Source organism: Carcharodon carcharias, chromosome 7 (genome assembly GCF_017639515.1).
Source record: "Carcharodon carcharias isolate sCarCar2 chromosome 7, sCarCar2.pri, whole genome shotgun sequence".
NCBI classification, from domain to species: domain Eukaryota; kingdom Metazoa; phylum Chordata; class Chondrichthyes; order Lamniformes; family Lamnidae; genus Carcharodon; species Carcharodon carcharias.
In genome coordinates this window covers 34814528-34837282 of record NC_054473.1, presented here as the reverse complement: position 1 = coordinate 34837282, position 22755 = coordinate 34814528, and the positions used below count along the sequence as shown (strand labels likewise).

The 22755-nt window shown below is 37.8% G+C and overlaps 1 protein-coding gene across 4 annotated transcripts in view; it reads left to right on the top strand.

The window, feature by feature from the left end:
* wnk2 (WNK lysine deficient protein kinase 2) overlaps nucleotides 1–20832 on the top strand; it is a 225255-nt gene extending 204423 nt beyond the window's left edge. For 2 of the 4 annotated variants that reach the window (XM_041191976.1, XM_041191975.1), the window contains exons 24-27: nucleotides 2410–2508; nucleotides 15074–15115; nucleotides 15447–15721; nucleotides 18809–20832. In XM_041191976.1, coding sequence (XP_041047910.1) covers nucleotides 2410–2508; nucleotides 15074–15115; nucleotides 15447–15721; nucleotides 18809–19162 — 770 coding nt within the window. In that variant the 3' untranslated portion in view covers nucleotides 19163–20832. The remainder of the gene's footprint in view (nucleotides 1–2409; nucleotides 2509–15073; nucleotides 15116–15446; nucleotides 15722–18808) is intronic. The other 2 variants (XM_041191977.1, XM_041191978.1) reach the window with 2 other exon arrangements.
* The last annotated feature ends 1923 nt before the right edge of the window (nucleotides 20833–22755 follow it).

Below are 22755 nucleotides of genomic sequence, written 5' to 3'. Positions count from 1 at the left end.
TCAAAGCTTATTTTGAAAAAGCCAAACAAGGATCAGCAAGGTTAATTAGGTTTAAGGTAGAAGTCCAGGTACCATAGCGTTCCAAACTTAAAATCATTATACTGTGTGTTTTAATGTTTCCAGCTCTGGTTATCTTGTTGGTTATATGTACTTTTTAATGGTCAGACATGGCTTCTGTTCAAGCAAACAGTTTAATCGTTCTATTACAGTTTAATAGTTATAGTTGCAGTTATACTACCTAACACTAACACGGTATTGGTTTATAAACTCCACAGTGATTTATTAGCTCTTATGTCCTAGAGGATATTGTGAATGCTCAAGCAAAGCAAAATTGGGCTAATTTTAAAGAGCTGTTTAGTGTAAATTTCCAATTTACTGAAATAATTAAAACAAGATGTTGATTTACTTGTTCATATTACTGAATATTGTGTATAGTAGTACTTAGTTACAATCATAAATGTCTGCTATGATATAGTGCCTAATCTTGAATAAAACTGTAGTCTCTGAGCAGATATTGCTATGACACTAACAATATAGTGTTTCAGCAACACATTGAATTGGTGTATGAATACAAGACAGTACAGAACAGCAAGATTATAGATTTGCAGCTGATAATTCCAATATTAGGAACTAGTCAATTGGGAAATACTAGATTTGCTATAATCCATAACCATGATCACCTTTGGGAATACTCTGGCTAATTAAATGATACAATAATATTTTAGTAAAACTATAAATATTGCTAGTTGATAATGTTCAGGATTGTATGGTGTAACAATGATTAATTAAGTAGTGTTTACAGGTAAATTGAATAACTCACTGCTATGGTGCAGAATCTGGGCAATATAGCTTTCCATCATATGATGGGCATGTTATATTAATCTAATCTTAATTGCATCTAATGACAGGAACCATTTACTATTAATGCACCTTTTTCCAATATGTTCAAAGAGCAAAAAAAACTTGTATTCATATAGTGCCTTTCATGATACCTCAGAGCACTTCATGGCCAATAAATTACTTTTGAACTGTCACCATGCTTGCTTTGTAGGCAAATATGATTGCCAACAGGTTCCCACAAACAACAATGAGGCAGATGACTAGGTAATCTCTATTGGTGGTGGTGGTGTTTGAGAGATAAATGTTGAAGAACTTCCCTGCATTGGGGTCCTTAACTGTATTAGAAAAGACACACAGGACTTTGTTTCATTGTCAGAGGTGCCATCTTTCAGATGAGACAATATAGCGCACTCCTATCTAGAATATGGCTTAAACCCATAACCTTCTGAGTCAGTCCCCACATGCTACTACTAAACTGTTGACAATTTCACAGTCCCTATGCTAAATATTAAGTAAGCATTGACAATAAAATGTCTTTAAGTCATTGCAATAAGAAAACAACAAATATGTAGTTCCTTTTTCAGAAGAACCTGAGGATTACTCTGTTCAGAGAAATAATGGAAGAACCAAATACAGTGCAAAATGTGTCTGTTAAGTGGTTCACATCTTGTTTTGAATGATGTTAGAATTAAACACTTACACAGATTCATGAGAATGGTTCCAAGGATGAAGAACTTCAGTTGTGAAGGAAGATTGGCGAAGTTAAGACTATTTTCAGTGGAGAAAAGAAGGCTGAGAAGAGATTTGATAGGTGTTCAAAATCATGAGGGGTCTGGACAGAGTAGACAGGGAGAAACTATTCTCACTCGTGAAAGGATTGAGAATGAGAGGGCACAGATTTGAAGTAAAATCAGCAAAAGTAACATGAGAATAAGCTTTTTCACACACGGACTGGTTAAGATCTGGAATGCACTGCCTGACAGTATTCAAAATAGAAATAACCTGTTATCTGAAAAGGAAGAATGTGCAGGGTGACAGGGAAAAGGTGAGAGAATTACACTGAATTGCTCATTCGGAGAGCTGGTGCAGACATGATGGGCTGAATGGCCTCCTCCTGTTCTGTAACAATTCTGTGATTATGTGAAATAAGTCGGTATTTATAAACTCTCTAAAATTTTAGTAATGAAGCAATATAATAGCTTTTCACTTTAACTAATTTTATAAGCATTGCTTTGATTCCAAAGTAGCTCTACCTGTAATTGTATATGAGGGAGCTGATTGCAAATTTATTCAACATGGCGCACTACTTTATAGCAGATCTTTAAGTAGTGAGTAAATTTTCAGTAATCTTTCATCATAAATCTTGTGACATAAAAATTAAACTTTGATTTTTTTCCTCTCATTGCATTTATTTGCACATGATCAATTTTAACTAAAATTCTTTCATTGTTGTATTAGTAGTAAGCTGTGGATGCTAAATCCACCCAGCTAAATTAATTACGATTTCGAGTCACTGCTGTATGTACTTTACGAGTGTCTTGTTTTTTTCCCCTTTATATTCATTCGCAGGCTGGACGGTTTTCCACCAAACGTCAGAGAGAGTGACCTATAAATCTAGTAGCAAACCTCGTACCAGATTCCTCAGTGGACCTGTGTCTTTGTCCATCTGTTTGTATTTGTTCTTTTGTATTTGAACTAATCATCCCATCACCTTCTCTTGCTATCACAGTCCATTTTATATTTCTGCAGGAAGCCTGCTTTTTAGCCCACTTTTTTAATTTATTGGTTATCATAACTGCATATTTTCATTTCACATACAAATGCTTTAGTGCACTGCTTTTGGCTCATCACTAAATACTAAAGGCATATGTGGAAGAGCTCATCTTCTGTGTGTGTGTGTGTATATATATATATAAATATATATATATAAATATGTATATACTTGCGTAAAGTTTACTCAGAACATTTACCGAGTGTACCAAAGCTTTTGTATTTTAATGTAATTTCTTTTGAAGTAATTATTTTAATTTTCTCAAAATGTGGCAAATATACAAGTCTACTCCCCTAGTCTCTCATTTCACCAAAAATGGGGAACTCAGAACTCCTGTAGAAGACTGGTCTCTTTCACACATGTTTCGTCAACGAAGACTTGCATGTAACAAGCTGGATACTTAGCAGTGTATTTCCTTGATGCAATACTAGGAAGGTCACTGGAGGCTACAACTCTTATTTAAGGACTGTGTTGAATATTTTAATATTTTTACACTGTTGTATCTTTGAGATGTCTGCATGTGAAAAATGCCGATGCATCAGTGCTCCAGTTAGTGTTCAGTAGAATAGTCTAACATGGTTTTCAATAAGCTTTGTGCACCCACATTCATTTGAATATTTTCTACTCTCATTAATCACACTTGTAACCACTCCTCCATTTTCCTACTAGTTTATTAACTGTTAAGTAACAGATTTTAGGATGTTTGGTTGTGTGTTCTGGGTTATAATAATTTTTGTGCCAGATACACCTTACTGTAAAAATCCTGGCTGGAGCACTAGAACTGATAATTCTGTTATGCTGTTGTGTAAATTGCCACAGTAATTGTGATGTAGTTTGTTTAAACACTACCTTAAAAATCACTAGTATTCTCCTACGTAAAATCCACTTTTAAGATGTCTTTATTTAGGACAAAACTTTGTGCTCTCAGTAATGCTTGAAAGCCAAGATTTTGGGACAATGTTTCTAATCTGCATTGAAACATCACCTGTAAGCAAGGACTTAGGCAGATGGCAAAAGTTACTGTTTTATTCTGCAGAGGATACAGTCAGGGGTATCGAACCTGTGGCTCTCAACACCAATGTGGGCGTGCAGGTTCAGGAGTGAGGAGTAAATACTGCATGCAATAACCTGAAAACACACAATCAGATGAGCTGGTGCTGCAGCAGATGATAAGTTGCCTGTTTTTTGTCAGCTTTCATATTTGGGCATCCACCTGGCATTGCTGCAGCCCTGCTGGCTGCACGTCACACAATTTGTTGGAAGTTCCATCTGTGAAATTGATGAGTAAAATTTATACAAAGGGCTGATTGGTTGTCTTCAACCACCCATTGGAGCTATCTCAAGCAATTAAAGAGCGGCAGTTTAAAAATCTGCACATGTAGAATACCTTCTCAAATTGGCAAATTATATGGAATGGGGAGTATCTCTTCAAATTGACTTATTGAGCAGTTGTGAAGTATTAGTGCACAAAGCTCCTGTAGAATAGTATACTTGTGATTCCTCAGGGGGAAGATAATTAGATAATATATATTTGTCTAGCTTTTTTCCATGCTAGCATTCTTTACACCATTCAGATTGTCTTAAGTGACTATTTTACCATATTTACTGATTTGTTGGTTAAATTTATCTAGAATATATCAAGATATAAATGGTAACCTATAAGCTGCACTCTGAGCACATAGTTTTATACTCCATTTTGTGCACCATAATTTGTAGTTTCCTTAGAATTAAAAAAAAAAGTTTCCTTCAAGAATGTATTTTTAAAAATGCAAAGTCTGTGTGTTGTTTTGAACATATAAAGGTATATTGTCCTGATCAGGTACTGAAGGCCATTTAAGCATTGTAAATTACAAATATTTTGTGATGAAGTTTTTGTTTTTAAGAAAGAAATGTGGATAAGTTTTGAAATTGCTAAGTTAGAGCGGAGGTCAACCTTTATACTAAACTAATATATTTTAGATATTTGTAAAGAAGGCTTTGAATGCTATGTGTTTGAGTTTTGGTTTCGTTGTGGATTTTTTGACAATGTAAGTACTTTTATTTAGATCAAATGCAGAAAGGAATATTTTTTCTAAAGAAATCTTGCACTAAAACATCTACTTCATAGTAATTCCAACTTAACTGTTTGAAATTCTGGTGTATGATATTGGTAATGAACTCACTATTGCTTTCATATGAAATTCCTTTATCATTTTATAGAATGTTAATTTATTTATTTTGATACTTTTTACTAATTTTCCACAGTATAAATTCAACTCATCAGTTTTGCAGGATTGTTACCATCAAAACTGAGCTAATGAAGTTAATTCTCCTGAAAACTACAACCCGATTTGTGTAACTACTACCTTAGGAGATAGTAAATAGATGAAAGGAGAGTTTTTAATATGGTAAAAGCAAAATACTGCTGACGCAGGAAATCTGAAATAAAACTGGAAACTTTCTGGCCAGGCAACATCCCTGGAGAGAGGAAAGCAGGTTTAATGTTTCAGGTTTTATGATCCTTCATTAGAAACCCTCTTGACCCGTTATCATTCTGACAAAGGGTCATAAGACCTGAAATATTAACCCTTCCTTCCCTCTCCACAGATGTTGTCTGACTGATTGAATGTTTCCAACAATGTTTTTGTCTTTTATTTCAGTTTATCTTGATAGTTTAATTTCACCTTAGTATCCTAACTGTAAATTTGAAATTGTTTTTTATTTGTTTCTGATTCATGTGAAGAAAAATGTAAATATACTAACTACTAGGAGGGTAGCTTTCAGTTATTAAAAACCAATGATTTGCACGGTCTGGCTCAACAAGTCCAGAGGGTGTTGGATAATGAATCCAGCACATCTGCATTGTCATAACTCTTAGGTGCCAAAGCATTTCAAGCCTGAGTGCAAGAGCCTATTATAGCCCCACCCATCTTCCGATTTGGAACAGCTTTTGGAAAGTAATTAATTGGCACAGGTAAGTTTTTAAAAATTAATTTTCAGTGTCAGGTAATTGCAGTCAAAAGAAGAATATTCCTATTTGTGGACTCTTTTTTGAAATATTCCCTTAAAATTGGATAATTTAAAACAATTCTCGTTAACATATTAGTTCAACCAGATGTCTGGCTACATTTCACAATAGTTATGAAGCATGTACCCTTCCCAGGAAGATGTATACTATTACTTTGTAGAATGCTGACAACCAATTGAAAGCGTAAGTGTTTCCCTTTAGGATTTCCACTGGCTACCATTTCATGATGGTGCTGAATTTCAGCTATCCATAACCATGGTATGTTGGTATTTGGCTATCTTTACAAACTGTAACATAATTGCACAGAAATCTGCCTTACGATGGTCATGGGTATACTAGTGAAATACTCCAAATCATATTTGATATTCTTTTGGGATCTTTTATTCACAGGCATTTGAGATCAGGCTAGGGGTCTTTCTAAATACACCTAAGTTCACAAATCTTGAAAACAGCCACAATTTTCATCATAGACTGTTTTTGTAAGAAATGGAAATTGAAATACTCAGACTCCATGTGGTATTGTTGGAGCAGGATGTGAAGTGCATAATATTCAGCTGAACCTCCTGGTATCTTGTTACTTCTGTTTTCTGTAAAACTCAACAGCAGAACACTACGGAATGCAAATTATCTTACTCTAATATCAATCACTCTTAAGGAGTCTCGGATGAGATGATCACTTGGGGATTTAATTTGATCTCTGCATTACAGCTAGCATGCTGTAAATATGTATAAAAGAGCGGTAGTTTTATACATTTGCATTAACCAGGTATTGACTCTGGATTTGCTTCATTCCCATGTTATTAATATCTCCCACTTCAAAGTTGACAAAACATCAGATTTATCTGATGAGGTTACAATAGTAAGCAGAACAAGTGATTTTAGTCCACGAATTTTACCCTCTTCTGATAGTTCATTGAACTTTGCAGCATGGGTTTCTGCCTTTGCTAAATATGTAATAGAGCAAGGAAGAGCAGCAGTAGACCGTGGCCATGGAACCTGAGTTGTAGGTGGCAGATCCAGCATTTGTTTTTAGCCTGTGCAGAGAGAGTGTCACAGGTCAACTACCTGGACCACAGCTAAGAGCAGCATGTTAAGATAAAATGTCTTGGCAGGAATTTGGTGTTAGATTGCAGTCAGCTTATGAAACAAGAACTTCAGCTACAGAGTAATTTCTCAACAGCGGTCTTGCATGAAAGTGATCTCATTAAGTTTCAATGCAGCAGTGGCCAACAAGACATGGCACTTTGATCAAGTTTACATTCCACATCTACATCACCAAAATTACATTTCCTTTTCTGATACAAAACAGCATGTTTCAAGTTCAGTAATGGCATGTAACACCAACTGGTGAGAAAATCCTAATTTTGAATCAGGTGGCATTGCTTGAATAAAAGCCATCATCAATTTTTTTTGGAAAGCAAGACAATGCAGATTTAGTTTCCAAGAGACAGAGGTTATTCTCTAAATGTGATTGACATTTCTGTCAAACCTACAAATCTCTTCTCTGTTCTTCTCCCCTCTCCCCCCACCCTCCCAAATGAAAGCTCCTGCAATTTAAGGCAGGAATATAACAGAGAAAACCTTTAGCATTTGGATTACTTTACTGCCTTGCAGTGTAAGCTGGAGTAAATAGACAAAATGATTGTAGTGTGTTGCAACTTGCACAATATTCCCCTTGAAAGAGGTAGACATATGATTGTTTAGGAAGTGGTTTGGCTTGTTTCCTTTTACTTGTGTTATTTTCTGGCTCAGTGAGGTTTCACTTACTCTAGGAGTGTCTTGGAGATAGTCAGTATTTAGTTTTCCATGGAACTATTTATTTAGAGCTATATACATCCAAGGTCTCATGATAAGTACAATGTTCACTCCCCATCAGTAATTCTGGCAAGAAGCCATTATTTAATGGCATTGCCCTATAATTAAGGCTAATTTTAGGTCATAGTTCTTTTACATCAACATTTTGATATTTTTCACACCTTGCTTTGCTTCTCCATTAGCCTGTGGATGGTGTGGCGAACTGGTCACAGGGTGAAATCCGTATTCAGCTGCGAATGGTCGGAAATGTTCGTTTATAAACTGTGGACTGTTGACCGAGACTACCTTCTGAATAAATGTGTTTCAAAGGTTTTACCACAGCTTCCGCGGTTGTGGTATGGGGTCTGCTGATTTCCAACCAGCGAGAGTAATGGTCAGTGACTATAAGATTTTTTTCCTGAAATCAAATAAATCCATTCCTAACCTTTGCAAGGTCTGGACAGAAATGTTGATGGTTCTTTTGGTTCTTGGCTGTTGATGGCATAAGTTTGGCACATTGAAATAAGTTATTTTATGGCTTCCAAATTCCAGGCCACCATACAGATTGTTGCACCTGTGCTCTCCATTTGGTAATGCTGAAGTGACCTCTGTGGAGTTTACCAGCCTTTCATGGAAGACTAGAAAGGTTGTCACCAATCATCAGATGTTATTGTGGTTCATGATATTGTCTTAACACCCAATTGCTTGAGACATATTCAGGCCAACCATCTTGACAGTATGTTCTGTTGTGACTGCATTCCATTTTCCTTCAACTGGGCTCTTCTAATCTCTCTCAATTTATTTGTAGAGGCTGGTTGAGTACTTGTCATTGATTAAGAATATGCTTCCACCTTAGATGAGCGTTAAGTCTTGTTGGGTAGCCTGGTCAACTGTAGCTCTCAATAATGTATTGTCCGACCTTTCCCCAGCATGTACTCTGTTGTAGAGTCATAACACATGAGTCTTAGCTGGAAGCACTGTATCCTTGGCAGCATCTTTTCAATTTCCTTGGACTTCTAAATGCTTGGAAGCTTGTTCCAGCTTTTGTCCTTAAATTGTGCTTTAGATCTGCAGAATTGTTTAAAATGTCTGGTCTTGCCACCGAGAAATCATTCAGCTTCCCCTGCTGGGCATTCTCCTCTACAATGCTGTTTTTTGGTGCTGCATCTAGAACATCTTAAAATAGTTGGAAAGGCTCTTCCCACCCCTTTGACAGTTTTGGTGGGCAGGGCTCCCAAATTTGGACTTTCATACTGGATTGAGCCCTCCCAGGCCTTAACATCTCCCTGGAGTACACCCTGATTCTGCTTTTGCAGCTTCACCTGCCTTGTAAACCATTCAGCCTTCTGTAATGTTAAATCGTCCTCAGTTTGCAAAAAGCCCGACAGCATCTTTTTGAGCATGCTGACTACAATGTGGTCACGAGTTAACTCATGTTTTAAAGCTCTGTATCCACACTACTCGCCAGCTTATACAAGAAATAAATGAATATAAATGAATCGATGGATTCGTCCTGCCTTTGGCTCCTTTAGATGACTCTTGCTTTTTCAATTACCCTGCTTGGGGCTGAAGCAGTAATCAATGGCTCTCAAAATCTCCTGGTTTGATGCTGAGGTCTCCTAACTCCTTGTCTTGCCAGGACATCATCAGTTATGTCTCCAACTGCATACTGAAAGATGGAGACCTGGTATTTTTGTGTCTTTTCTCGTAAGCCCGAAGCTGTTTGGTACCTTCTAAACTGTCAATGCCAGAGCTCCTATCATTGTCCTTGCTGTGAACCCTCGATGCATTGGAAAGGCTCTGGATGGAGTAGTGGTATGCCTTATCTTTGCGAAGTTGAACTGTTCCTAGGTCTGTGGGTTACCAATCCATGGTCTTAGTTGTGGTAGAACCTATAGCTATCCAGACCCACTTGAATTGCCTCGTGCAGTGAGACAAGTTATCAATAGCCTCTTCATCCTTGTGAACGATCTTGCATTTAGTCAATAGCTCCATGAGCTTGAAACTTCAAAGTGACTTAGAGTTCATAGCCATGTTGTACATCTACATAAAGCAATCCCTTTTTCAACCGCCATCTCTTTGTTTCCTTCCCTGTGATCAATGACTCATCCTGTATTCCCTTCTCAAACTCAGTGATGCAAAATTTGCCTAAACAGATGGCAACTTCAAATGTATAGTGTGGAACGCTGAGGTAACCACAATGGTTCCACTGACTCCCTCCTTTGCGAGTTTCCTGTAAAATAAAAGGTGCTGGTGAACATATGGACATTGTTGAAGTGACAGCACATACTTTGTCTTATGGTGGAACACAAATAATACTTTGAATCTAGTGAAATAAATTATTGTCGCAGTAAACAGACTGTAGTTCACAAGATAAACTGCCCACAGTGGTTCTTGCTCAAATCAGACTCCGCCAAAGCGGACTGTATTAATCCCATGAGATGTAATTATGTGGACAGGAACAAAAACTACAATGTAATGTATGTATTTGCTGTGTACGTGAAGGAAAGGAAAACATTCTTGATAGCTGAAAATGGAGTAGCAAAGTTCAGTCAATTCTGTTTGTACACAAAGATATCTAGAGTAGCTGTATGTACTTTAGGATAAAGAGGAAATAAATCTAAAATATCTTGCTGGCTGACGATGGAAAAAGCGAATATTTATTTTGCATCTGTTCTACATAAACATTGGATATCTAGAACTGTTTTCCTCAATTACTAATATACACGTTTACCTTTTCTAGACTATAATCATTTGGAGATACCCCTATTATCTCTCCTTGCGCTTCACTTGCAGCTAAATTTAGGCTAACAATATTATTGTGTGAAACTATTCAACCATGACTGATCAGCCTACTTAGATAAAAGTTTATCAAGGTAGAATAATTGAGAATCATGGCAATACCAAAGTCATACCGGAATGTAGCAGTGTGACGCCTCATTTTGTGTGTCTCTGTGATAAGTTGTAGAGATCTCTTACAGCCTTCCATGCTGGCTGGGCTTTGTCATGGGTGCATTTCTTATGCTGGAACAGCATTTTCCTGCTCCTTCCTACATTCACAATAATCTGCATGGCTTGCTTAATCCACTCATTGTGATCACAGTTGTACATTTCACCGCTGGAATGTTGCACGATATGTAGAATTTGCATGTCTATTAAAAAGCCATTTTTATGTAGTATCTGACCACATCCTTTGGACCAACTAAAGTACTTTACAGCCAATTGATTGCTTCTGAAATGCAGTCATTGTTCTGTAGGCAAATACAGCAGCTAATATACAAATGGCAAGATCCAACAAACAGGAAATGAATGAATGATCAGATAAACTGTTTTTGGTGTTGTTTGAGAAAGGAATATCAGCCAGGACACTGGAACGACTCCCCTCTCATCTCATGGTACCATGACATGTTTTGCATCCACCTAAGCAGGCAGTCTTTGGTCTTACTTTAGCATTTCATCTGAAAATTGACACTACTGACTAGGCGACATCATTCCGTTAGTACAGTACCACAGCATTTTCATTGAAAGACGAGTGCTACCAAGTTGTTAAGTAGTTGCAACTCACCTCCGATCCAAAACTGTATAATGGATAAACCTGTAACCTCATGAATGAGAAATTATTGACTCATTTAACAATGGACTGAAAGAAAATTGAAGACCATGGATGGTCACTTTGAATGGGCCTGCTGCTTGTTTTCGAAATTATGCCAGAGTTTGAGTCCCTGGTACTTGCAGTGAAAACAAACCATAGAAAAATTGTCAAATCACTTTTTTAAATGTAGCTTGTAATGTTCAATACAGACTCAGTGAAAATTGGATTGTTTTGCACAAGACTTTCAGGTGAAGCCTTATACTTTTCCACATCAGGTTGGAGAATGAATTTGAAAGAGAGAAGCTACTCTCTTTCAGATTTATATGGAGCAAATACCTTTACAGGTTTTCCAGATGCCTGGGATAGCAGAGCTAATTGACAAGGTCCCTTTTTTCCTGGGCAAGATATTGACATTAAAAAATATTTTGGTCAAAGACTGGTTTTGCAGTTGATCACAGGCACCTTCACTTTTCAGTCCAGCTTTGTCAACCAGTACGATAATACTCTGAAAAACTAAGAATGAATTGTAGTTAATTGAGTATTACTATACTGGCCAAATCAGGATTGATTCTCAGAGCGATGGACCTTTGTGGAAGAAAACTGTGGACTTCATGAACTTAAAGCCTTTGGCCTACAGTCTGTGCCAGTGTTTATGCTCCGCATAAGCCTCATCTCAACTTCCTTAATCTTGAAAGATTGTTCTTCTAACTGGAGAGCAAATTCTGGGATTAATAACATAAAATAGACCATTGAAGAGCTGGATGATCTCATGTTAGATTTCTAACTGAGGTTTTGGATTTTTTGTGACTTCAGGAGTAGTACTGTGGTTATTAGCAGCACTGTAAATGTACCCACACCACATGGACTACAGCAGTTCATGAAAGTAGTTCACCATGACTACTATCACCACCTCCTTGAGGATAATTAGGGATGGGTAAGAAATGCTGGCCTAGCCAGTGATGCCCACATCCTGTAAAAAGAATTTTAAAAAATAGATTCCACCAGCTCTAGAAATTGTAACAAGAGAGGTACATCCGTTTTTGGCATAACTCATCCATAACCATTTTACTTTTGTTCTGTTGTTTGCAAATTTAGATAACTCTCTAAATTAGACTTCAGACAATTCCAGTTGTGTGTATAAATAAGTAAGTGACTTTCATTTGAGTTGAATCTGTGACACTGGATTATTCAGATACCTTGAATATCAATTTGATTCCTTAACAATACCTGAATTTCAACTTCCAGAACTTTTTGAAGCCACTATTTAAATTAATCACTTGAGACCACTTGTAATGTTTCCTCGTGTGGGAAGAGCATAATTGGAGGCTATCAATATAAAATAGTCACCAAGAAACCCAATAGGGAACTCAGAAGAAACTTCTTTACCCAAAGAGTGGTGAAAATGTGGTACTTGCTACCACAGGGAATGGTTGAGGCAAATTGTATATAAGGCATTTAAGGGAAAACTATGAAAATCCATGTGAACTATATTGCCTTGGTGGTTTTATCCATTGGTTTGATTATCACCAGATAGAATTTGTGATATATCAGCCATTTTATATTCATCTTGTATCCATACTGACCCCTTTTTAGAGCACTTATGAACATTGATAGCATCCTGTAAAATCCTGCCAACACTTTTACCTGTTGCTAGTTAGCTATTAGCCCAATTTGTCTCAAGAATACCAAAAGGTAAGTTCAGTGAAGGTAGCACAAAGAAGTAACTTATGGCATGATTGGAATGTGCAATTAAAGTAAAATTTGAATGAAAATTATGTGGGATACTGAATGCTGAAGTGATGTCTCCCAGCAGCCACCATTGTTGCTTATCTCATCTTTGTTTGGAACTCAGGCATGTGGCTGAAGTAGGATTGGGATCATTTTGAAATGTATGTTGTCACCTATTCAAACTCTGTGTAGAAAAAGCAAGACTGAGGGGTGACCTGATGGAAGTCTAAGATTATGAAAGGATTAGACAGGCTAGGCTTGGAGAAGATCCTTTCACTTGTCGGGGAGACAAAAACTAGAGGCTTTAGGTACAACTTAATCACTAATACATCTAGAAGGGAATTCATTATCCAGAGTTTGTTTAGAATGTCGAACTCACTACCACAAGGATTTGAGGGAAGCTAGATAAACAAATGACAGAAAGGGAATAGAAGGATTCGTTAATGAGCTTCAAAGAAGGGCAGGAGGTGGTTTGTATGGAGTAAAATCAGTGAATGGACCAGTTGGGCCAAATGGCCTCTTTCTCTGTTGTTATTATTATGTAATGTACATTGTACCTGATAACTTGTGCCACTTGGGAGTGAAAAGTTTGGCATATTTGCTTTGTTAAACTTGGCTAATTGTTTTTGAACATTGTGGCTTCAGCTGAAAGTTGGCTGTGAATGTCTTGGATTTCATAGTGTAAAGATCGTCACTGGTCTGACTCTACGGCTAATAGGAAAGTGTTCTGCTTTATCAAAATTGGTATTCTATAGTCTTCAGATAAAAGATCTCGTGTTGTGAGGCAAGATATATTGTGACATAATTTTCCTCCAAGTTTTTTTAGAAATATATATATATATATATATATACACACACACACACACACACACACACACACACACACACACACACACACAAGGGTTTAGCAGTTGTGTACAGTCGGGAGCTGTGTAATATCAGCACCGCAAAATGAGATACCCTTGTATCTTGGCACGCAGTATCAGTATTATGTAATACACGTCCAGAGGCTGCACAACCTATGTAGTACAATTTCATAGAAGTCATAACAGTTCATTTCCCACCCAGCTTAGCCCACAGCTTGAAGTGAAACTATTATTATTGTAAAGTTGGAAGGGTGCATCTGTATTTTTCATGACCCAGCATCATTTTGCAAAGGAAGTGTTCCATGCAGCAAAGAGAGGAAATTTTGATTGGACTGGGTTGGGTTCAAACTGAGTGAAAGATTTAAAAAATAATTCAGTTGTCCACCAGGTCCCCCAACTTTGCTTTTTCAGCCACAATGTACAGCACTCAATGACCGCATAGTATCTAGTTATTGATTCATAGCTAAGTATATTAAAAATTGTTCTGATATTTCCTTGTTCTAAATCAGCAGTATTTCTTTGCCACTGTGACATATTTTGTTATGTTGAACCCATGGGAGAGAGGAAAAATTAACCCTTAAGAGGGGAAAAGGGGGAATCTACTCAGAAAATAAATCTTACCCCATTATACAGCTGTTTGTATTTGAATATATTTTAAATGAAGGCAATTAGTGACGTAATTTCAGAATAGTGGTTATAACTTAAATCCTCAGCATTTGCATATTTCCCAAGTTCATTTGAGGTTTTAAAGGCTGTAAACAATGTGGTTTGCTTTTCATCCATTGATATGTAATGGCCACAGACCTGCAGAACAATGTATCTTTATAAGACTAAGAAGTGTAACAGTTTACGTGCAGCCAGACCAGATTATTCTTAATTCTGGAAACATCAATTAGCCATAATTGTTTGTGGCATTTTATCTATTTCCCATGCTCAATCTAATTATTTGGTAATTTTTCCATTCAACTGAGAAACAAACACTTTGTGTCAATTCAGGAAATATTTCTGAAATTAATAACAATTTCCTGTATAATACATTTTTAAATTAATATCAATGCTGTGTTCTTTTTCAAGATTATAGAATTAATTTTACAAAATGTTTATGCTCAAAATGTATATTTGAAAAGAAAATATTAAAACCTATTTTCCTTTGATACTAAAATGCCACATTTGAAACCTTCTGGTAAGGGGGAGAAGAGAGGAGGGTTGCAAAAAAAACTTGATCATCATGTGTCTCTCTTCTTCCAGAGGTCACAGATGCGAACTATACTGGTGTGGTTGCACAGTGGCTTTTATTAGATCTTGTTTTTAAAAAAAAACTGGCAGCAGGATAACCCTGTTAATTTAACATTTGAACTATTGATTAATTAATCAAATGAATAGCTTTGTACTGCATCAGCAGAGTATTTCCATCAGAGCTGCTTAAAATATTTTGAGGCCTAACTGTGTGTGTCTTGTATCGTCTTACATTATAGGGTCTACCCTGAAACGGCTATGTCTAGGCAAAGATCGAAGTAGTAACTATCCAATTTTCTTTCTACTGTACAATTGCATGAACTATATTTTTGGATTGAAATTAACTGCTTCTGTAGTTGCCATGGAATGTGTATTACTTTTCAGATGACATATCACTGGTGAATTGTTTTGCTTTATTAGAGGTGCATGCATTGGCAATTTTATATTGTTCTATTCTGTATTGTGGTTTTATTAGAATAATACTGATACAAATTAAATCTAACATTTTGATTTCCTGTTTTAGTGACTGAATATTTATTTACAGTTCCACTTCCTCTTACAGCATTTTAGCCTGGTAATTTTTTTTATAAAGTCGATACTTTTTTTTTTCAGGGTCTTCAAGCAGCAGTAGTACAAACCACTCAGTGCAGCAGATTCTGCAACAGCATCAACACCAGCCCCAACGTCATCAGCCACCTCAACAGCAAAATCAAACCAACAACAGTAACAACAAGAAGGGAACTTTTACAGATGACCTGCACAAGCTTGTAGATGATTGGACGAAGGAAACAGTTGGAGCTGCACAGTTCAAGCCTTCTTTAAACCAATTAAAGCAGAACCAACATAGATTTGATAAGGAACCTCGGCAAAAACTGTCCCAACCTGATGTGAGTGGTAAAGACCTTGTCCTGTGTGATGACATTGAATATTTTAACACATTTTAATTAAATTTCAGACAGAAGTCACCAAAATAGGCAGGAATTTCATTTAAATGTAACACACTAATATTACACAGCACAATTTTAAGGCGTTAATTCTGTGAAGCTGCTGTCAACTGGTTTGTGTTTGTCAGCTCCATTTTATGTTTCAGCTTACTTCCTTATTTACATTCCTCCTTTAGGGTCCCTACACCGCAAGTAATTCAATTGCTTAGATTGTGATTTGACATCCACCACGTCATGCATCTTTATAGGTTCTTATTTGTACAATTAACAAAACGGTTGTAATAGTAAAACATAAGAGCAGTTGCCTGAGTAATTAAAAACATAGACCCCAGAAGAGTGTTTTAGATCCAATGCAGTTTAAATGTGGACTTGAAGATATATTCTGGCATCAGGTCAAATATGGGCAATGAAATCTGATTACCATCTACCAACCCATCACCACCAAATGTGAATCCGTACTCCTCCATGTTGAATAATAATTGGAGAAGCACTGAGGGTGGCAAGGGCACTGAATACTCTGAATAGAAGACTTCAGTGTCCATCACCAAGGGTGGCTCAGTAGCACCACCACTGGCTGAGTCCTGAAGGATACAAATGCCAGATTGGGACTGTGGCAAGTGGTGAAGGAACCAACAAGAGGAATAACGTTCTGAGACCTTGTCCTCACCAATCCACCTGTTGCAGATGCCTTTGTCTATGACAGTAGAGTTGGAGTGACCACCCTACAGTCCTTGTGAAGACAAAGTCGTGTCATCACACTAAGTAAAACCCTCCATTGTGTTGTTTGGTATGATCATTCCATGCTAAATGGGATAGATTCAGAACAAATTTAGCAACTCAAAACTAGGCATCCATGAGGTACTGTGGGACATCAGCAGCAGCAAAATTATGTAGAAACACAATCTATAACCTCATGGTCCACCATATGCTCCACTCTACCATTACTGTTAAGCCAAGGGATCAATGCTGGTTCAGTGATGTGAAGGGGAGTGCCAGGAGCAGTACCAGGCATACCTAAAAATGAAATGTCACCCTGGTGAAACTACAACACAGGACAACTTGCATGTCATACAGCAGAAGCAACATACATTAGACAAAACTAAGCAATCCCACAACCAATGGATCAGATAAAAGTTCTGCAGTCCCGCCATGTTCAGTCATGAATGGTGGTGAATGATTAAACAGCTAACAGGAAGCGGCGGCTCCACAAATATTCCCAACCTCAATGACGGGGAGTCTAGCACATCAGTGCAATAGACAAGACTGAAGCTTTTGCAACCATCTTCAGCTGGAAGTGCCAAGTGGATAATCCATCTGGGCCTCCTGCTGAGGTCCCCAGTATTACAGGTGCCAGTCTTCTGCCAGTTTGATTCACTCCATGTGATATCAAACAGCTGAAGGCACTGGATACTGCAAAGACTATGGGCCCTGATAACATTCTGGCAATAGTACTGAAGCCTTGTGCTCCAGAACTAGCTGTGCCCCTAGCCAAGCTGTTCTAGTACAGTTACAAATCCACCCAACAATGTGGAAAATTGCCCAGATATGTCCTGTTCAAAAAAAGGACAAATCCAATCCGGCCAAATACTGCCCCATTTGAACTCCTCTCTGTCACCAGTAAAGTGATGGAAGGCATCAATGTCAGTACTTACAAGTGGCACATTCTTACCAACAACCTGCTCACTGATGTTCCGTTTGGGTTCCACAAGGGCCACTTGGCTCCTGATCTCATTGCCATCTTTGTCCAAACATGGACAAAAGAGCTGAACTCAAGAGAGGTAAGTGACTGCCCTTACATAAGGCAACATTTGACAGAATGTGACGTCAAGGATCGCTGGAAAAATTGAAGTCAGTGGGAATGGCAGGGGCACTTTCCATCAGTTGGAGCCATACCTAGCACAAAGGAAGATGGTTGTGGTTGTTAGACGCCAACCACCTCAGTCCCAGAATATCACTACAAGTGTTCCTCAGGGTAGTGTTCTAGGACCTACCATCTTCAGCTGCTTTATCAATCACCTTTCCTCCATCATAAGGTCAATGAGGGGATGGTCGCTGATGACGTGACAATGTTCAGTACCATTCCAAACTCCCCAAATACTGAAGCCGCCTGTGTTCATGTGTAACAAGACCTGGACAACATTCAGATTTGGGCTGCTAAGTGGCAAATAACATTTGTGCCACAAGTGCCAGGCAATGACCGTCTCCAACAAGAGAATATCCAACCGTTGCCCTTTTACATTCAATGGCTGTCACCATTGACTAAAAGCTGAACTGAACCACCAGCCATATAAGTACTGCAGCTACAAGAGCAGGTCAGAGACTGGGAATTCTGAGACAAGTAACTTACCTACTTACGCCCCAAACTACATCAATCATCTAACAAGACACAATTCAGGAGTGTGATGGGATACTCTCCACTTGCCTGGGTGAGTACAGTTCCACCAACACTTGAGAAACTCAACACCATCCAAAACAAAGCAGCCTGCTTGATTGCACCCTATCCACCAACTTAAACATTCACTCTCTCCACCATCAACACACAGTAGTAGCAATGCACTGCAGCAGTTCTCCAATGCTCCTTCCAAACCCGTGACCTCTACCTACCTAGAAGGACAAGGGCAGCAGACAGATGGGAACATTACCACCTGCATGTTCCCTTCCAAGCCATGTACCATCCTGACTTAGAACTATGTAACAGTTCCTTCACTGTCGCTGGATCAAAATCTAGGAGCTCTCTTCCTAACAGCACTGTAGGTGTACCTGCGCCAGGTGGACTGCAGTGGTTTAAGAAGGAAGCTCACCTCCATCTTCTTGAGGGCAATTAGAAACGGGCAACAAATGTTGGCTTCCCAGCAGCAAAGCCCACTTCCCATTAAAGAATTTTTAAAAAAACAGTTTTACAAATGTCCATTATTGTTCTTTCGTTTGACAGTTTTTAGGAAAGAGTTCCAAAACTTGGTTACACCTGTATATTATTTCATGCCTCATGCCATTCTGCCAGTTTACCAAACATTGTTCTCTTTATTTTAGGGAATAGCTGCACCAGGGAAGACAAGAAAGTTCTCTGCTCCAGTGACATGCCCTACGTCAGCTGCTTTAACACCAGGAAAATCAACAGTACCAGCAGGATTGCCAGCTGCTCCTATCCCGGGTACAGTACCTGCTTACATGCTGCCTCTGTGCCAGTATGGTGGCATGATCCCAGCACCACTGTATGGTGTACAATGGCCAGTTGTCTCAGGTCCAACTTCACAGCCTGGGGCATTCAGTACTCAAGGAATATCCTCATTTCCATCTCTTAGCAAAGGAGGCTTACAGATGTTTCCAGTACCACTCCAAAAACCTATTCTAAACCCATCTGGGTCCAACATGAGGACTACCTAGCTTTATTGTGAAGAATTTGAGACAATAAGGGCATGGGGGGAATGTTTTTGAGAACAGTTTCATTTAACTGCTTTCTTTGTAAAGACAAAATTAAATATACTTGATTGTAGCTGAATACTATTGGCAGCCAGAGTGGGCTTGCTAATGCACATAGCCATACATTGCAATGAGCAATCACTGTGAAATATTTTCACAAAGCGTTGCTGAAAGCTAGTTAGTTCTTGGGCGATAGTTGCATTTGTCTTGCAATTCAGACACTTTATATTTTGCTTTGTACATTTAACACTAGTAACCTTAAAACTAAGTTTAATTAACTTGAATAGATATTGAGATAAATTTAATAACCCTGCAGGAGTACAGTGCCTTGAATTATGCTTTTCAGTTTCCACTGGAAAGAAATATTTAGAAGGTTTTTTAAGTTTCTGCTGTGGTCTGTTGGACACGTTTTAGTTTAGTTTGAAAGGCCTGAAGGTTTACAAGATGTCTGTTACTGGTAATTTAGCTACATGCACATGAACAATGAATATTTATATCTGTTGCTTTACTGTCTTTGTCACATGAAAGTAACTAAATTAATGCTGCTAGAATTGTCTCCCTTTATCCAGGGGCTGAATATCACACATTCAAAATGATTTAGCTGCTGCTCAATCCACTTGCTTCTGTAGGGATAACTTAAGAGTAATTCTGATTCTAAATTTGTTTAGGAGAAAAATAAAAATGTGACCTTTATCTGCTAAGTTTAAGTAATCTGCACTTAAGTTCACTCAAGTTGTGGTATTGTTTTAGAGGAGCATTGAACTTTGTTTGAATTGCTGATTTACCAACAGTATTAACACTACACAGCAATCTGTCATGTCTTTTAATATGATCTTATGCTTTTCAAAGATATGAACCCTTTTTATTTATGTATTCTTAACCATGAATGGATTTGGCTGAAATGATTATTTATCAGAAGGTCTGTTTGTAGTTGGGATATTACTGGATGATTTTTGTTTGTTTAGTTAAACTATAACTTATTCAGCTTATAGGTTGCTTTATTTTTGAACATAATCTGTGTTGATGGCAGAGGGGAAACAAACCTTAACTGTTGTATTGTTAAGCCTGATACAGAACTTGAATTGATAAAACACCTAGTGGAATGCTTTGGGGGAAGAAAGACAGATGAGGGTTGGATGCGACACATTACAAAGTCAGTCTTGAAGGCACACTGATCTGATTTCTTTCTTGCAATGTTTTATAGTACACGCTGAAAGGCAGAGATGTCTTGTGCTGCCAAGCTGTGAAGAATTGTATTGTTACTGTACTTCTGATTGTTAATGTCTAAATTATTTTGTTTATACCCTTTAATATTCCATCAATTCAGTTAGAATTGGAATTTTATAGAACATTGTGCAGAGTCTTCTGCCTTGGCAAAATACTTCCCGTAGTAAGAGATTTCTGTTCTCTGTTATTTGTATCTTGCATTTATTTGTTTATATTTATGTCTGTATGCTTCATGAGCAAAAATGGAAAATCTAACCTAAAATCAGACATCTAATGCTTGCACTAAGAACAGTTGGATTGCTTTGCCTGTTAAATAGTTGACTTTTGTTTTACTGACATGGTCAGTGGCATTCAAATCACAGGTTGTAACTGTTTAAAGATATAAATAAAACATATTTTGTGCTTGACTTTGTATACTCAATTGTAACTTTTTGGATGTAACTGCACATGATCATTTACTTTTCAATTGGCAATGGAAGCAGAGCCCTATTATAATTTTTAATTTGCTTTTTGATTGGCCACAGCCCAAAAACATTGGTGGCAGGGGGACAATCCTTAAGTTGTCTTGGGTCAACAATGCAGTGTGGAACTGGAGTCACATGCAGGCCAGACTGAGTAATGGTTCACTCTGCTGAACCACAAGTGAATCAGTTGGACATCTACAATGATCAAGCAGTTTCCATGCTAATTTTTTTTGGTGTCAATCCACAAATTTAGCAAATTCACTTTTGTAGCTCGTTACGGTGGAATTTGAACTCTCAGCCACTAGGTTACTAAACCAATACCATAATCATTGCACTACTGTAACCTAACCTATTATATTTCAAACTTTTATATGACTTTAAGATAAAGGTGTGTATTGATGACTGAAATTAAGATAAATATTTTTATCTTTATAGTACCTTATCATGTTCTTGGATGTTTCAAAACTTACATACAATGAATTAGTCAACTCTGTATGTGGTAAACATGTTAATTAATTCATAGACCCAAGATCCCACAACAGTAAAAGAGGCTGAATAAATAGTTAGTCTGCTTTCAATGGTATTGTTTAAGGGGGAAATGCTTGTTGCATTTAAAATATAAAATACTACTGTGGGATCTCTTAAATCAATCTGAACAGGCTGACAGAGCCTACGCTTAATGTCTGATCCAAGGGGTGGCACCTGCAACAATCTAGTACAAGATTGAATTTTCTGCTTAGACATTCATGAAGTGCTGGATGGTGCTTGAATCTCCAAACTTCTGACTTAGAGGTGAGTTTGTTTTATTTATTATTTCAAAGGATGTGGGCTTCGCTGGCTAGGCCAGCATTTATTGCCCATCCCTAATTGCCCTTGAGAAGGTGCTGATGAGCTGCCGCCTTGAACCACTGCAGTCCATGTGGTGTAAGTACACCCACAGTGCTGTTAGGGAGGATGTTCCAGGATTTTGACCCAGCGACAGTGAAGGAACGGTGATATAGTTCCAAGTCGGGATGGTGCATGGCTTGGAGGGGAATTTGCTGGTGGGGGTGTTCGCATCATCTACTACCCTTGTCCTAGATGGTAGAGGTTGCAGGTCTGGAAGGTGCTGTCAAAGAGCCTTGGTGAATTTCTGCATTGCTGCTAATTAAGCTAAACTGACAGTTCTTTTGTCCTTGTCAGAGAAAGAAATTGTACAAAATTTATCCATGGATGATCTCAATGCCAATTCGTATTCGCAAATCAATTTAATTGTAAGTTACCTCATACATGTAAATGCGCAGACACCTATTGGATACTCAGATTATGCATCTGTTTAAGAGAAGGTAGGCTGAAAGGCCAATGTTGAAAGCAAACAAAAACACCAAAACGGAAGACTGTTGTTCAGAATGACTGCATTAACTATTATACATGTTTGCCTACCTAGTGGGAAGAATTCCTTCCATCTTGCATGTTGTAATTGGGCTTAAAAGAATTGTGTAAGAGATGTAGACTCCCATATTCTGGCAGGTGGACATGAACCCCTGTATTATATTCATTAGCTGGTCCATAAAAAGATTCCGGATTCATTTTTATAGTTTGAGTAATCAAAATCATATTGTAATGCTGGTCAGTGGAATTTTTTTTTGCTTTTGTGTAATCAAAGTAGATTTGCTGAATGTATGCACTGGTAGAGGAGGATGAGAGGGTCATAAAATCCCAAAAATAGGCCTCGTAACTTCATTCGGAATTGTGCAACCAAACTGTGCCTTTATGCCTTCACAAACTGTGTAAATTAAGTTTAAACTTATCTACCTGGCATTTTACAGATGTGTAATTTAATTGCTGGTGGCATGATTAAAACAGAATTGCTAATTCATTTGGCAT